Source organism: Camarhynchus parvulus, chromosome 3 (assembly GCF_901933205.1).
Source record: "Camarhynchus parvulus chromosome 3, STF_HiC, whole genome shotgun sequence".
Classification (NCBI taxonomy): Eukaryota; Metazoa; Chordata; class Aves; order Passeriformes; family Thraupidae; genus Camarhynchus; species Camarhynchus parvulus.
Window position 1 is genome coordinate 108577416 of NC_044573.1, and position 15865 is coordinate 108593280.

A 15865-nucleotide genomic window follows, 5' to 3' on the forward strand; every position below is an offset into this window, starting at 1 on the left:
GAAAATGAAAGGGAAAAGGAAAGTACTTACATAAAACTTAGTTTCTTTTAAAATACTTATAATATTTATAATACTTTAAAAAATACTTATTTACTTTTAAAGTATTTACTTATAAGTATTTTATAATACTTAATTATACAATACTTATAATATTTGTAATGCTTCTATATTTATAATACTTATAAATTACTTATAATTCAGAGGGTTTTTCCCCAGAATCCCACAGATTCATGTGAGGTTTCTGTGTACATGTGCATGTATCTGAGTATGGAAGAGGGAAAAGCTGGGGAGTTAATTTCTCATGAAACTCAAACCAGATTCAAATCCTACAGGTTTGAAAAAAAAAATAAAAGTAAAGGTGAGGCTTCATCTCTATTTTTTCTAGGACCTTTCAGGTTATATAAGTCTTTCTTTAGCTTTGTAAGATTGTAACATTTAGAGATAGCAAAAGGATAGATGTAAGCAAAACATTTGTAAGACCCTGAGAATAATTCACTTTAGAAAAGATCAGAAACAGTAAACCAGGGCAATCATGGCCAGCAGCAGATGAAGACAAGTCTGCCTGGAGACACAAGAGCTCTGACTCACACACTCAGAGATTTTATGGCACAGGTAGCTGTGAGGGGAGATGGTGAAGTCTTGGATAACCCCCAACAACATAATTCTGCCTCTAAATCAGCAGAGCTGAATGGTGACATTGCAACCAACAGGTTCTTCTGCTGGATCTGGAGCGACATGGACTAACAGAACCATCAAACCCCATCCTTTTCCTGTTAGGGCTGTACAGGTAGATCTGAGGCATGTCAGTGTGGGAAATATCCATAATTCCATATCACTCATCTCTGTGGTATTTTTGCACCCCCCACAAATTTAGTGCATCCAGTTCTCTCCAGAGCAGAGAGCCAGACCAGATGAACCAATTATTCTCTGTTGTAGAGATTCCTGCTGCGAGGAAGGGAAGAGTTTCTGTCACATTTCAAAGAAGGAATGAAGACAGGCAGAAATTAAGACACCTCAAAAGATACAAAAAAATTAATCTAATGAACTGTGTGCCTTTAGACCTGGACACTGGATCACAAATGTCTGTAATGTTTGGCTGCTTCTGTGGTTCCTTGAATGAATTTGGCCAAGACCACCTCTTTCTGTCCCAAACAATTCCCAGGCACTGCTCAGCCTTGCCTCAGCTGGAAGCTTGGCTGTGGCCACTATTTTCAGGTAAAAATGCTTGATTGATAGAAATGGGGCCAGGTCACTCATGGCCTGAGGAATCTCTGTATTTTCACTTTGCTAATGCGGCTAAAGGTGAACCAACAGCATTCCTCAGCTTCAGTTTAAGAACCTTAGAGTGATTCACCTGTCTGGTGAATGGGGAGACCTGGGGTCATTTTAGGTGTGAAGAGACATCCTGTTTCACCTGCATCTGCCACTCAGATCAGCATTTAGGGAATCCCTCTAATTGGACCAAATATACAAATCAATAAGACAGCAATTTAAAAAAAAGTATATTTTAGATAATATTTCTCTCCTGTTGACTGTAGATAGCACATACCTTCTTCTCTCTTCCATTTCACTGTCACATCTGAGATTCAGCCAGGAACCTGAAAGTCAAACTGATATGTCTTCATGTCTTTTTCTTCTTAACCTGCCCTTACATCAGAGCAGTCTTGTTGTTTGTTTTTTGTTTTTTTTTTTTTTGAATTTTTAATAGAATTCTTTTCTTGGTTTCCCAGAATCTTGCGCAATCTAGAGTTAGCAGAAAACTCATCAAAAATAACCCACATTCTGTGCTGCAGTACCAAAGCCATAACACATAAATCTTTTAAACAGAAGACTTTCTGAGATTATACTCACAAGATGTGTGCCTGTGTCTTGGTTTATACATACAGACTCCATGACCTCATCAAACACCCTCCTAGCCTCACTTTCTTCACTTGTAAAATTTGGTATAGATATATCTTCTACATTTACTTTTGGGACACTTGTATCTCTAAGAATCTGTGGTGGTTGGAAATTTCAGATATCCTACTAATGCCATCCATCACACAGGGAAAGGAGATTATCCACTGATTACTGCAGTTGTATTTGATCACTTACCTTCAAGGCTACATTTCATCAAGATGCAAAATCACACCCAGATCTTCTATTTTACATATAAAGACAGCAAAACAGCAAACGGAAAACTACTTTCTTGTATGTGACACTCCTTTCACTGCAGAAACCTTATAAAAACAGACACACAAAAAGTAATAGGTACAGAATACTAAAGTTAGGTAATGAAAGCAATCAGCATCCTCATGGATTATTCTGTGTTCTGTTGAGCCATCCAGCTGATATGAAACTCCCTTCCTGTGAAACCGTTTGAGACAAGAGTTTTGTCGCTCAGCTGCTTGCTGAGCCTGGAGCTGTCAGCCTCCTGCCAGTGCCTGGCATCACGCTGACGAGGTGACACGAAAAGTGACAGACAAGAAACCAGAATCCCAGACTTTGGGAGCAGTGAGAAAGTAACATCCTTCTTTCCAAAGGGGAAAATGGAGCACTGAAACAGGTTTTGAAGCTCAGCGTGTTCTTTAAACTGTAACAAGAAGCCAAGTCCAAAGACTTCACTTGTGGGTTGTCTTCAAAGGTGTGCTCATCCCCTTTTGTACATTGTTCTCTCTTTTTTTTTTACACTTCTTTGCTTATCAGGAGGTAGAGGAGCTTCTGTTGTAATTCCAGCGATCTCAGTTCACAGCAGCAGCCTCCTATTTGGATGCAGGGACTGGAAGAAACCTGGTGTACGATGAAGTTTATGGTGAAACACCTCTGGTGCCCTCTAGAGTTCCCTGATTTCCAGGAGCTCCCTCAATCTTTGGATTTTGTTAACTGAGAGGAGCAACACTGGTGTCCAGCACTGAGGCACTAGGGAGCAACCAATTGTTTCATTCTTTTTTCCTTTTTTTAAATTTTATTTTTACTTTTTTTTCCTTTTCTCTTTATTTACCATAAGTCTTAGAGTGCCTTCTTCTGGTATCATTCCCTCACTTCCTTTCTAAGGGATTCCCTCTTTGATCTTTACATAGTAAGGTCTCATCTTGTCCTACTCTCCTGATGAACCAAATCCTTTCTAATTTCTAATATTGTTAAAGGTTTTTGTCATGGTTTGTATGATACCATATTCCCTTAAAGTCACAATTTATGGAGTCAAAAAAACAGACAAAAATCTGTTTTCTTTTTTTTATCTGGTTCATTAAAGACTAGTTTCCATAATCATGGGGAAAAATATACATATATTCATCAAAGATGCAAAAAAATCCTTGGAGGTGCTTAGATTTTCAACACAGCACTTAAGATTTCTTAAAGCTTTTAGGGCACTCTTGTGTTTCCCAAAAGAAAAAGGAATGCCTGCCCCTCCTTTCCAAATAAAAAGGCTACAAAATCGATTGCATTTTGTCATGAGCATGTTTATAAATGTTAATTCTTTTTCTTTCTCATTTGAGGAGGGCAATAGGGCTTCTCAGCTACATTTCCTCACTGGAGAAATTTGTGGATGGAAGTAAATTAAATGAACCTCATATGTTTCTTTGCCTTCCTATAAAGTAAAGACGAACCACTAAATGTTTTAAACTTTGGTCTACAGTTCAGAAACTCCCCACAGTTTTTGGAAGTTTCAGGCCTGTTGCCTGTGCAATTCTTCTTAGTGTGGAAAATGAGTCCCAAAGTCTGAAATTTACAGATCCGAAATAGATTATCTTAAATTTAGAGCATCAGCCAAAATAGATTATCTTAAATTTGGGGCATCAGCTCTAACGCTCTCCTCCTATTTTCTCCGTGGCTTTTACACATGGTAGAAGGAAGTTCATCTGCTTAGGAGGACATGTCCTTAATATACTATGGACAGAAGGAAAACATGAGAGCCTAGTTTGAAGGCAACTTCTGTACTGTTTGCTACTCTGATCCTTCTTATCCCTGTAATATACACTGCCCATGTTCTCATTTTTTACAATCAGTCTAACTTTTGTCATGGTTAGACCTTCTGAGCTTCTGAAGTAAAGTTATCACCATTTCACTTTCTAGGCAACCTTCTCAAGAGAGACTTTGAAATCAACAAAAGCACCTCAGAGTCAATATTCTCACCTCTATATTCAGATGGTATTTGTGTCAGTGAAGATATCCAAATATTTTACCATTTCCTTTACAGCCATTAAACGTCATATCATATCTTACCATCTGTCATCAGCTGTGTGCTGTTGAACTTGGATAATCATGGAGTTTTCACAGTCAAAGTTCTAAAAAAATCTGACCAATAAGGTCAAGGTTTCTTTGTCTTCATTATTATTATTTTAAAGGGCTTATTTATTTTAAATGAGGATGTAAACATTCAGTGCAGATGGCCTCTTCCTCCCCCCTACTGAGAGGGAAGCTGTTTCTCTTGCTTCATGTCAGAGCTTCACCAGCCTGGGGTAGGGAGGAGTCCTTGAGGTGGTTGCCAAACGAGACTCCAAGCCTTCAGGCACACTTGGGTCTTTCCACTTTTAAGTAAGGCCATCATCAGACATAATTGCATCATAGCATTGGGCAGAATTACAGGTGGGTCTGGATATCCTTAAGCACCAGGCTTTGTAATGTGTTGGCCTGATATTCATTGCCTTCTTCCTGCACCTCTCCAACACCAGAATCAGAGATTTCAGCCTTGCCTCTCAGAACAATAGATTTGGTTTATAGGAGCTGGAGTGGGATGCACTACAAAGCTGAGAATATCCAGAAGACTCCATTACGAAACCACCATGTTTAATTTTAGGCTTATAAACCCAAATGAAAGTGTGATAATGAAAGCAACTCCTTTCATAGGTGTGGAGAATACCAAAAACGAACCCATTTCAGCATGATGTCAATTAGCCTGGAAAATCAAGCAGCTAAATTTGACTTTCAGGAAACACATTTGAATGCTCTGCCATTAATCTTCGTCTGTTATATCTGATTTAAATGTAAAATCAGATTTTCTCCCAAACTTGAAACTTACTTTCATCAGCAAAGGGAAATTATCCAACTTTCTTGAATTTTTCAAAGACTTTAACTTGCAGAGAAGTAAGGACCGCCAAAATTAGAGCAAGGGGAATTACTGATAGAAATGTGAGTTAAAGTAGAAGATAATATCTCTCGGCCTTTTAATGCTCATTACCTAAAGTGAGCCTAATAAAATACACCCTCATAGGAGCTTGGCAAGAAGGGCTGGTTAGAAATTTTCTATAAAATGATTTCTCTTAATAAGCTTCATGGGAAAATTAAAAGGCTCTGCATATCCCCATTTGTGGAGAAGAATGTATTCATCAGGAACTGAAAGTAGAGTTACCACAAGTCTCTGCAGCACCATTTCACTAAAAGGAGTTGGCTTTTTAATAAGAAACATAAGGCTATGTTGGTGAGAGCTGCCATATTTAATGATTACTGGTAACTAAAAGGCTAAACTGTAAAGGAAATAGACCCCTTACTCACTCCAAAACATTCGTTCCCTATGAGCATTAGTTTTTTAAACCAGAAGTTTGAGATTCTGCTCTGGATAAAGTAGAAATATCTTGGTGCTTTTACGTAAGCTGGATGTCTGAGCTTCTCATGGAGTCAATGAAGATCTAAGGCAAGACATAGCTGAGCCTTTTTAGGTGCTATTAGGTATTCCATCCACCCACTGCTGCTTTAAAAGGGTCCTGGTCCCCTCTAACCCCCCTGTATTATTACCTGTTCACGTGACATAGATGTCTGGGTATCCCAGAACACCTCAAATAGCACCCAAATCACATTTTTATTTAGGATGGAGCCCCTAGTGTAGCCAGGAGAATGGTGCATCTAACCATAAAGGAGACCCATCCATTTAATGTGCTAATTCATTCTCCAGACTTCTGTGAGTGTATTGAACAAAGCCCCAGGGCTCAATTCATTTGCGTAAACAATTTGAGATACACAAGGGTAACCTGCCCAGCACTAAAACATCTAGAAGCAGGGTGGACTTCAGTCCTATATCATATCTATCAAATCTGTGCAGATGTTCCAAATGTCACAGGACATATCAAATCAAATCACTGTAGACTCTTACAGACAGAAACTACATTAAGTCCTGTTTGGTGGTAATGGGAGTTTGGCGCTGTTGATGTTTACACTTACAAGTTGGCACCTACACTTATGTACCTTAATATCAGATTTTGTCCCATTCTGGTATTTTCTACAGTCTTGTTCAGCATTTCAGAACACTGAAGTTTGTTCCTACCCCTAGAGATCATTTCTGAGACAGTCCCTCCAAGTTTTGAAGGTTGTATTCCCACTTTACTTCTCAGGGTCTATTGAGCTGTCAAATGAACACAGTATCATTCCTTTTGTTCCCAAATTGAAAGTTTAAATAATTGTAGGCCAAAGTTTCTTTTCCATTTAATCCTGTATTAAACTTACTGTTTACTTGACCTTCTCAGCCTCTACAATGCCCTGAAAGCAGGTTGTAGCCAGGTGGGAGTCAGTCTTTCTTCCCAGGTAACAAGCGATAGGACACGAGGAAACAACCTTAAGTTGAGCCAGGAGAGGTTTAGATTGGATATTAGGAAAAACTTAGCTGAAAGGGTGGTCAGGTGTTGGAACAGGCTGCCCAGGGAAATGGTGAAAGTGCTCAATAATCCCTGAAAGTGTTCAATATTCAAGTGGATGTGGCTTTTGGCAACATGGTTTAGCGATGGGCTTGGCAGTGCTGGGAAAATGGTTGGACCTGATGATCATGGTGGTATTTCCCAACCTAAATGATTCTATGGTCTTATGATTTGCATCTACTGGAAATGAATGAATGAATGAATGAATGAATGAATGAATGAATGAATGAATGAATGAATGCAGATATTTCCAGCTTCTGTAATACATACATTAGGTTTTTTTTATTTGCAAGATCATAAAGATTTTTACATGTCTCGGTATAGTCAGTTCTCCAAATCAGGACAACCCAGAAGATCACAAAAGCTGTGTAAAAATCATGCAATAATATAACTAGTAATGATACTTTTAATTTCCTTTTTCTTGCTTACTGTTTCTGCAAATTCCATCACATTTTCATTTCTTTGGACTTCTGAAGACCAGAAATTATTATAAAATGCAACACAAAAACATTGAATCACCTGACTCCTAAAGTGACTTGAAAGGGCTTAAAATACTCATATATGCTACTGCTGATCTAGTTTTTCAGCTATTTAAAACATGACTTACAATGATGATGATTTTTATAGTTCTGGTATGCCAGACAACATGCCTAAAAAGAAAATAAAATTAAACTGAAGTATGTTTACCACTTTGCAATGCTAAATTATAAAGATCCAGATATTGATACAAGTTCAAACATCAAGCACCCAAACTTTATGGGGTATTATTAATTGATGTTTGCAAAATATTGCGTGTAAATATTTAATTACAATTTTCCTTGCATTACTAACTGGGAATAAATATAAATTCCTGCTTTGAAAACTGCCTGGAGACTGATGGATAAATGTTCTAAATGCTAGTTATTTGGAAATAACCTTTTGGAGACCTTTTATAAAAGGCTATGCCACTCCCAATCTAAAATGAAGACATATTTCCATATTGAGCATTCATGTTGGTTAGAATTCACATATTTTTGTGTCTTCCCTAAGATACCAGCTTTTCTATCAAATAGGTTTCCCGTGTCTAGCAGACAGAAAGGTGACCCAAAAAACTATCTTGAAGCCTTTTCCATGTGGGTTTTTTTGATACTTAAAACATCCTACCAATTGTCCATGTCCTGTAAAATCTCTTTCCCCTTAGTCCCTACATTTTCACTTTTTTTTTCTAAAAAGCCTGGAAAGATTGAGAAGCCAAAGTGCAGAGGAAACAGGTCACTGAGGTGAAATATTCATATTTCTAACCCTTACATGGGTCTCTACATCAGATCAGGATTTACTGATATGGTGCCCAAGACAGCCAAATAGTGGCTGTAGGGACAAAATCTTAACCAGCAGGGAACGGGAAACAATTATTTTTCCTTGGCAAAATCATTGTGATGTGGGGTTTTTTTTCCCCTCACCCAAATCAATATAAAGTATTGATTTCTCAAAAATGCCCACAAACTCAAAAATTAGCTTCTGTTCCTTTCATGTTCTTTCTTCTCTGAGTGGGATTAAAATAACTGAAACCACTTTTGAAATTTCAATGGAATTTCAATCTTTGAAATAATTTTTAATTTATGTTTCTAAATTAAAACTAAAAATCTGGATGATTAGGGCAGGGGTTTTTGTTTTCACATACCACCTATGAAAATGAATCACTATAACAAGGAGAGCAACTTCGTTGTCCCATAATAACTTTAGTTTTTTTTGCCCTTTCATGATCATCTTATGCCACACACATAATATTTAGGCAAATGGTGCCAAAGACAATTGCTTAAAAACCAGTTTCTAGTGGCATGTCCCAAATCCTATGGTAGTAGGGACATCCTGCAGTCTTGCATCCAGCTTGGGGGTCCTCAGTGCAGGAAAGACGTGGAGGTGTTGGAGTAAGTCTGGAGGAGTCCATGAAGATGGTTAGAGGGCTGGAGCAGTTCTGCTACAAGGAAAGGCTGAGAGGATTGGGATTGTTCAGCCTGGAGAAGAAAAGGCTCTGGGGAGGTCTTAAAGCCCCTTCTTGTACCCTGACAGTCTCCATGATATCTGGAGAGGGACTTCGGATAAGGGCATAGAGTGACAGGAAAAGGAGAAATGGCTTCCCACTGACAGAGGGCAGAGTTTGATGGGATATTGGGAAGAAATTCCTCACTTTGAGGGGGGAGAGGCCCTGGTGCAGGTTTCCCAGAGAAGCTGTGGCTACCCCTGTATCTCTGGAAGTGTCCAAGGCCAGGTTCGATGGGGCTGGGAGCACCCTGGGGTAGTGGAAGGTGTCCCTGCCCCAGGGGGATGGAATGAGATTATCTTCAAGGTCCCCTCCAACCCAGACAATTCTGGGATTCTATGATCTTCAGCGAGATGGTATCCAAGGGATGGGACTTGTGGAAAACTTGCACATTTCTGGATCTACAGGTGGCAGCCAGGAACAATGACAATAAAAGTTCAGTGTTTATAAAATCCCCTTATTTAGATGTTTGGATGAAAGGTGCAACAGGGCAAATCTATACCAGTAAATTCAACACTAGGGAAACACCATTAGAACTGTGTTATTTTTTGCCAATAATTGGTTAGGATGGTTCATTAATTCAGCCTGGCTAAACCAGCCCTATGTGAAACATTTTCTGTTCATTGCTTGAACATGGGTGTTGGCCAAGGGTATTGGCCTGGGTCTGTTTGGGATGGGAATTTCAGATCTCACCCTGTTGGATGGTCCATGAGTGTAGCAGCAGGGATATGACAAAATCATGCCAATTGTGCTGAGGGTTAGAGATGGTATCCTTGGCTTTGCTGAATTTCCTAGTACAGATACAGTCATATCTTCCTTTAGAATAACCAGGTCATGTTTACGAGCTATAAAATCACAGAATCATTAAGGGTGGAAAAGATCTCCAAGATCATCAAGTCAACTGAGTATGATCCAGAATTTTGAATAAACCACACAAAATCCTTTTTATTTACTCAAGAAGGGGGAGCCAGACTTTATGACACTGGAAAATTAGCAATGCTGAAGAGCCAAGGGCGTGGATTCTGTCTTGGCTTCTCTGAAGTCAACAGCCCTGTGTCAGTCTGCACTTGCTGAGAGTCTGTCCCATGGTGTTTCAGAACTGAGGCTCCACCAAAAACGACCTTTGAAGCTGCATGCAGTCTGCTCTTTGGCTCTATTCCTTTCTTTTCTGTTTCTCCCACAGGTAATAAATAGTTTAGGGAGCAAATCTTGAATTTCAGTATAGCAAAATGAGCGTACTGTAAACTCAGTGTTTGTGGGCGCATTGATATTTATGTGTGTGTGTGTGTTTCTTTCCCTTTTTTTTTTCTTTTTTTTTCTTTTTTTTTCTTCCTCTTCTGTCTCCTTCCCATTTGTAGTTTGATCACTCACGGTTTTGGAACTCCTGCAATATGTGCTGCCCTAAGCACTTTCCAAACTGTTCTCAGTGAAATGCTGAACTACTTGGAAAAGCACACATCGCACAAAAACGGAGGAGCGGCGGAATCCGGCCAAGGACACGCCAACTCGGAGAAAGCCCCCCTGCGGAAAACTTCAGAGGCTGCTGTGAAAGAGGGCAAAACAGAAAAGACAGACTAGCTACATCAAACAGAATCTATTTCGAGAGAGTCTTGCTGCTGATATTTTTTTTAAATATATATATCATTGAGGGCAATTTATCTCCAGTGGACCAAATCCAGAGGAAAAAAAAAAAGGGGGGGGAAAAAAAAAAAAAAATAGTAAAAAAGAAAATAAAAAGAAAATAAAAAAGAAAGATTAAAACAGAGAGAAAGAGAGAGCGTGAGAGAGGAAAGTATTCAACCCTAAGAACAGCAGTGTACAGTAATTGTGTGATGAAATTGTCACTTTTTTAAAATTTATGTTGCTCTAAACTGCTTTTTTGTGCACGTAGTATTTGATTGTTCTGAATGATACACTAACACTGTTTTTTATAAGCACTTCTGGACTTGGCTGAGGTGGCACATGAAATTTGAAGCACTTTCTTCACCGGCAGCAGAGTTAGGGTCAGCGCATCAGTTGCGGGACACACAGTTCCAGCATCCTGACTTTGCTCTCATGCTGGATAAATTGAAAGAAAGGCTTCCTCTGGTCCATGGGAAATGCCTGATCTACTCACCATTGAAAAAACAACATGGAAATCTGGTAAAAAGGAATTCTTGGGTCATGGGACAAATGAACCATCCTGTACATGGGAATGCAAAATAAAGCTGCACTGGAATGAGGCCAGAACCTGTTGGGAATCTGTCCTGACCATTCAAGCAGCAGCCATGGCGTCTCTTGTGAAAAGAGCATGGCAGACTAAAAGGAAAACAAACCTTGATAGTCTCAGTAAGAGCCCTGATCCCTCTGTGGACTTCAGTTTAAATGACACCATGGGCTTCTGTTCTCTATTTTCTCAGCTCCTGGTACCACAGCACTCTGCCATACCTGGATCTCTGTTCAACACAATCAGTGCAGGCAATTGGAGTCACCTTTTGTGTTGTCTTGATTTTATGATGCTTTCTTTTCTCCAACAGCTTGTTTCTGCAGCTTTATTGTCTTTATAAATCCAGCTGAGGTGCAGAGGTCTAACAGAATCCACTCACTGGAAATAAAATTAAAACAAAATGACAAATAAGACAGATTGGCTTAGTCCACAGCAGCTGAGTGGTAACAACCTTGCTAACGTACTTCTGAAATATTACTTTACCACCTACCACACATCCTCAAGCAGAAAACATGGGAGGTATAGTTTGAGCTCAAGACTCTTTGAGTCTAGGGAATTATTCCAGTCACATTCTAACTCCTTCTTCAACGAGACCTTTATTCCATTCTTTTTCTTGTTTCTCTAACATCACCTTATTGAGAAAGTTAGGAAGGAATGGTATTGCTGGGAGGGCTTGGTGTTGTCCATCTAAACTCTACTTCAGATCAGCAGAACCAGATCTTTTCTTCCAAGGGACAATTCAGCTCCTTCTGTGGTAGGAAAAACTATAGTTGTCCATGTGTAAATGTTGAGATGTTTTAGGTATCTAAGACAGAGTTTTGACAGTTATGACATGAATCCTTTAGGAGAACTGGACTCACTTGGAGGAAGAGCTGGAGGATTCCAGAGACAGCAGTAGATAACTGCTGAGTGACAGAGGCTCTCACACACATTTTCAATTTCTAGAAGTTGTTAGCATGGATTACACCTTGGATGATCAGTTTGGACTAAACTTGAGGACTGGGACAAATACCTGCAGTGTTTAGAGCCAGATAAAAGGAATTAAACATTATTAACAGTGTCACCCTCACCTTTCAAATTATGGAAGGCCCTGGAGTGATGATGGCATGATGTTGTTCCTCTCAAGGTCAGTAAGGACATTGCCATCACCATGAGAAAACACTCTAGAAAGTAAGGAATCCCTGATTATTTATTTAAAGAAATCTGGAAAAAAAAAATCCTACGCTTTTGCCCGGAATTGTTCTTGCTCAGGGGAAGTGTATAACTCAGACACCTGCTTCAGTGCTATCCAGTCACCCTCCTGCATTGAGGGAAACAGGTGTATCTCTGTGGGACTCCACCTCCTTAACACACCAAGATCAAAAAAGTGCCTCAAAAAAATTAACTTTATTAAATTAATTTAACGAATTTGTACCGGTACTTCTGGAGAAAAGCTAAAATCAAATGAACAGTCCTCAGAGATGTCTTCAGCAGAAACATTGTGGAACTGTCCTAGAACATTAAATACTTGAGTGTGAGTAGGTTACCATGATTAAAAGTGAAAAGGAAACTCATCCTGCTTTTTCTATTGCCCAAACTGAGGGAGAGGAAAGGGAAAAATCAAAAGTTTGACTGTGTCAGATATGCAGATTTGCCACATTTGTAAAATACGTGCTGTAAAGCAATTTAATTTGAACATCTATTTCAAGATATGGATAGATTTAAATTAGATTTTGTTTGGGCAAAAAATATAAGTAAAAGGTTTTTAAAATGCTTTTCAGTTTTTTCCACTAAAACACCAACTTTTTGGAGAAGGAGGAATAAATGTTTGGGCAAATAAATCTGTGAAACTGTTGTTAAAGAACACTTTATTACCATCAAATTAAAATGCTTAACATTGCAAATAATATGTATACAGCCTTATATGAAATATTTGCCTAATCAGGATATGGTCCAAGGTCCCAACAATAATTTACTTCAAGATTTGTGTCTCTCACTGTTACATAATCATTATGAGTGTCTGCTCTGCAAGCAACAGATTATTTTTGGCCCAGATTACCCTTCCATCTATTACTATTAATAAATCTGAGCACACTTCAAGCCCCAGAACTTCCAGTTTTTGGCTTAATGACCCCTGTATATTTTTGTTAATTGTCCACATAGATCTGATTCTAGCTGATTGAGCTGCTATATGTTCTTACCATTAAGAAGTTGTTTCTATTTCCATTCTGTTTTTTTCTCTTAGTACTTTAGCACATTTTAAAAGCAAAATTATTTTTAAAATGTGGCTGCAAGTTTGCTGACATTGGCAGGCTCTTTATTTTTTCTTTTTAATTGCACTTAATAATTTTATTGAGTGAACAATAATTATCACTGCCTTTTCTGCCGAACTAGCTATCTGAGCAGTTTGGTGTCAAAATACCTTTAGTTTTTGACACTGGAACTTTCAGTGAGGTTTTAAGCAATGAATTCACTGATGTTCCTGTTAAAATCTCAGCCTAGGTTCCCGCTTACATTCCTGTGCTGTCCATGTTCCCATGTTGTAGGTTTGGGGGTTTTATTATTTTCTTAATCCTTGTCTCTGTGAAAACATTGCCATCTCAAAACACATTCATGACCTAGATAAACCTGAAAAAAGTCCATGATTTGAAGCTAGTGGGTGCTCTCTAGTGTCAAATTGAAGTATACTTGTACCTCTTTGACTTGGAAATGTATCTGATCAGAAAAAGGAAAAAAAATCTTCCTTTAAGAGGTTATGGAAGTGTTTATCCAATGTCAAAACCATCAATGGAGTAAAGTCTCCAAAGTTTCATGGCCGGGACAATGAGTCATTATGATTGTTGGACCCCAAAAATTGATTAGTAACCCAAGTGCTGTTTGAGTAGTTGGATCCTTTTGTGCTTCAGCCCATTGCTCAGCTCTGTATGAGTTACACCTTTCCCACCACCAATCTCTAAACATTTTAAGGCCCCTGAACTTACTCCTTATCCTAAGGCCTGGCACATTTGACTCACAAAGAGCACCTTCTGACTCTTGGATTTATTGGCAAATCACTCATGGAGCAAACACACTGACTAACTACAAACTTATTTTTCTCGAGCAAGGTGTTACTCACTGTGATACAAGCAGCTCTTGTGCTGACTAAGCTTAGCAGGTGAGCCTGGCAGAGTAGGAGCAACATCCTCACCTCTGCCCTGAGATTTGGTTCTCTGCTCACACCATCCTCACTCAGCACCATTACATGACAGACAGGTAACGTAGTAAAGAGAGAGTTTTATCAGATGATGAGAACTGGAACAGAGCTCACATGGCCTGTTAACAGACATGCAGTGATGACTCTGCCACCTTCAGCTGAAGACTGTCAAGAACTTTGTCCCTTATGCTGCCATCTCTAACCCTAACTCCTTCTAGGTGTCATTCTGTTGCCTTGGAGAACTGGCAGAAGGGGTGAATTTAGACCTGTCATTTGCTTCCTTTTTAAAGATAAACACCAACATTTGTTGGGAAAAGACTTCAGCTCTCCAAATCAACATGGAATCTGCTCTTTGAAGTTTCTCTTTGACTTTTCCTAAAATCAGAAAAATCTGCTACAAAGCAGGCACAATGTATAGTCCTTCCAAATCCTGGACCTCTGTGTAAATATTTCCCCAGTTCATCTCCTCCTTTGGACGTGACTCAGTGGCAAAGGCGCAGCTCACAATTTTGCAGCCAGGCTCAAGAAGGGCTGTTTATTGTCCTAAGAGCCAGTTTTAACTTTACAATCTCTAACTGCTATTTTTTGTTTGTTTGTTTGTTTCCTAATGCCAACAAGCAATTTTGGTCTTAGATGTCTTAGGGATCCAAAAGGGCTGCTGGTGAATTCCAAGGTCTTTTGACTTTCATTTATGCTTTGGAGAAATAGTTCTGCTGCTCTGATTCTTTATTTCTAAGGACAAGAAGAAACAGCATTTGTAGAAGACACAAGCCTGCAACACAAGGAAGAATCAATAAATTATACAGGAACTGTATTTATAAAAGTATCCTTTGCCTCTGCCCTCATTACAGGTTTAACAAGAATTCACATACAGCTGTGTGGGGAATGAGGGAAGAAGATAAAGTCATTTTCCTTTGCCAGGTGAAGGTCATTTGGAAAGATCGGATCTTTTTATTGCTATTCTTTACTTTTCTTTATTTTGTACAATTAATTCTGTTCTGTACAGCAGCTGTTGTGATTGTATTTAAATGTGAGTGCGCACTTGGTCACCAACAAACAATGTCCTCTTTATTGCTTTGGAGTTTTTGTTTGGTTTTTTCCTTCCATTTAATTTAATTTATAATTCAGTGGTGAAAAACATAATCTTTTATATTTCTATTTCCTATACAAGCTACCTGTTTTACATGAGTCTATTAAGATAATGACCACATTTGATCAAACATTTCACGGCAATAAAATCTATGTTGATTTAACCCTGATCTGTCTGGTGCTTCAAAATAATTTCCATCTCTGAAAAAAGATTGTCAAACTTGACCAGGAACCAGATCTATGACATTGCAAGACCTAGAATATTCATCAAACAGGTAAGGCAGACAAAGCAGAGAAATGATAAAAATATTATTCTGAAATTACAGCAAGGAAATCAGTTTACACAGAGATTAAAGTTTGGATTTATCCCACCTAAATGTGACTATGTTAAATAGTTATCTGGTCTAGAATCTGTTACCCAGGTTTAATGTTTTTATGTAAAGAGGAAGATCTAATGCAAGGCAATTCATCTTGTCCTAAAGCAGGAATCCAAACTGGTTAGGATGATTTATGTTAGATAAGTGGTAGGTTAGATTGGAGAAAGTAGCAGGAATCCTCATGTCTATTAACTCATAATGGATGTACCCTGGAAAACTTGCTAACCCTTGATATTTAATATTTAGAGGCTCTCAGATGTGCTTTTCCCATAACTGTGGGAAAGGTTATAACAATGCTGGCAATCAAATCCTCATCCCCACAGCCTCAAACTAATTATTTAATCTTCTCCCTGAAAATTTACAGCAGTTCATTTCCAAGTGCTACTTCAGCCAAGG

At 38.7% G+C, this 15865-nt stretch overlaps 1 protein-coding gene across 3 annotated transcripts in view; it reads left to right on the forward strand.

The window, feature by feature from the left end:
- Positions 1–15256, forward strand: part of TFAP2D (transcription factor AP-2 delta) — a 53991-nt gene extending 38735 nt beyond the window's left edge. For all 3 annotated transcript variants that reach the window (XM_030946445.1, XM_030946446.1, XM_030946444.1), the window contains one exon: positions 9984–15256. In XM_030946445.1, coding sequence (XP_030802305.1) covers positions 9984–10203 — 220 coding nt within the window. In that variant the 3' untranslated portion in view covers positions 10204–15256. The remainder of the gene's footprint in view (positions 1–9983) is intronic.
- The last annotated feature ends 609 nt before the right edge of the window (positions 15257–15865 follow it).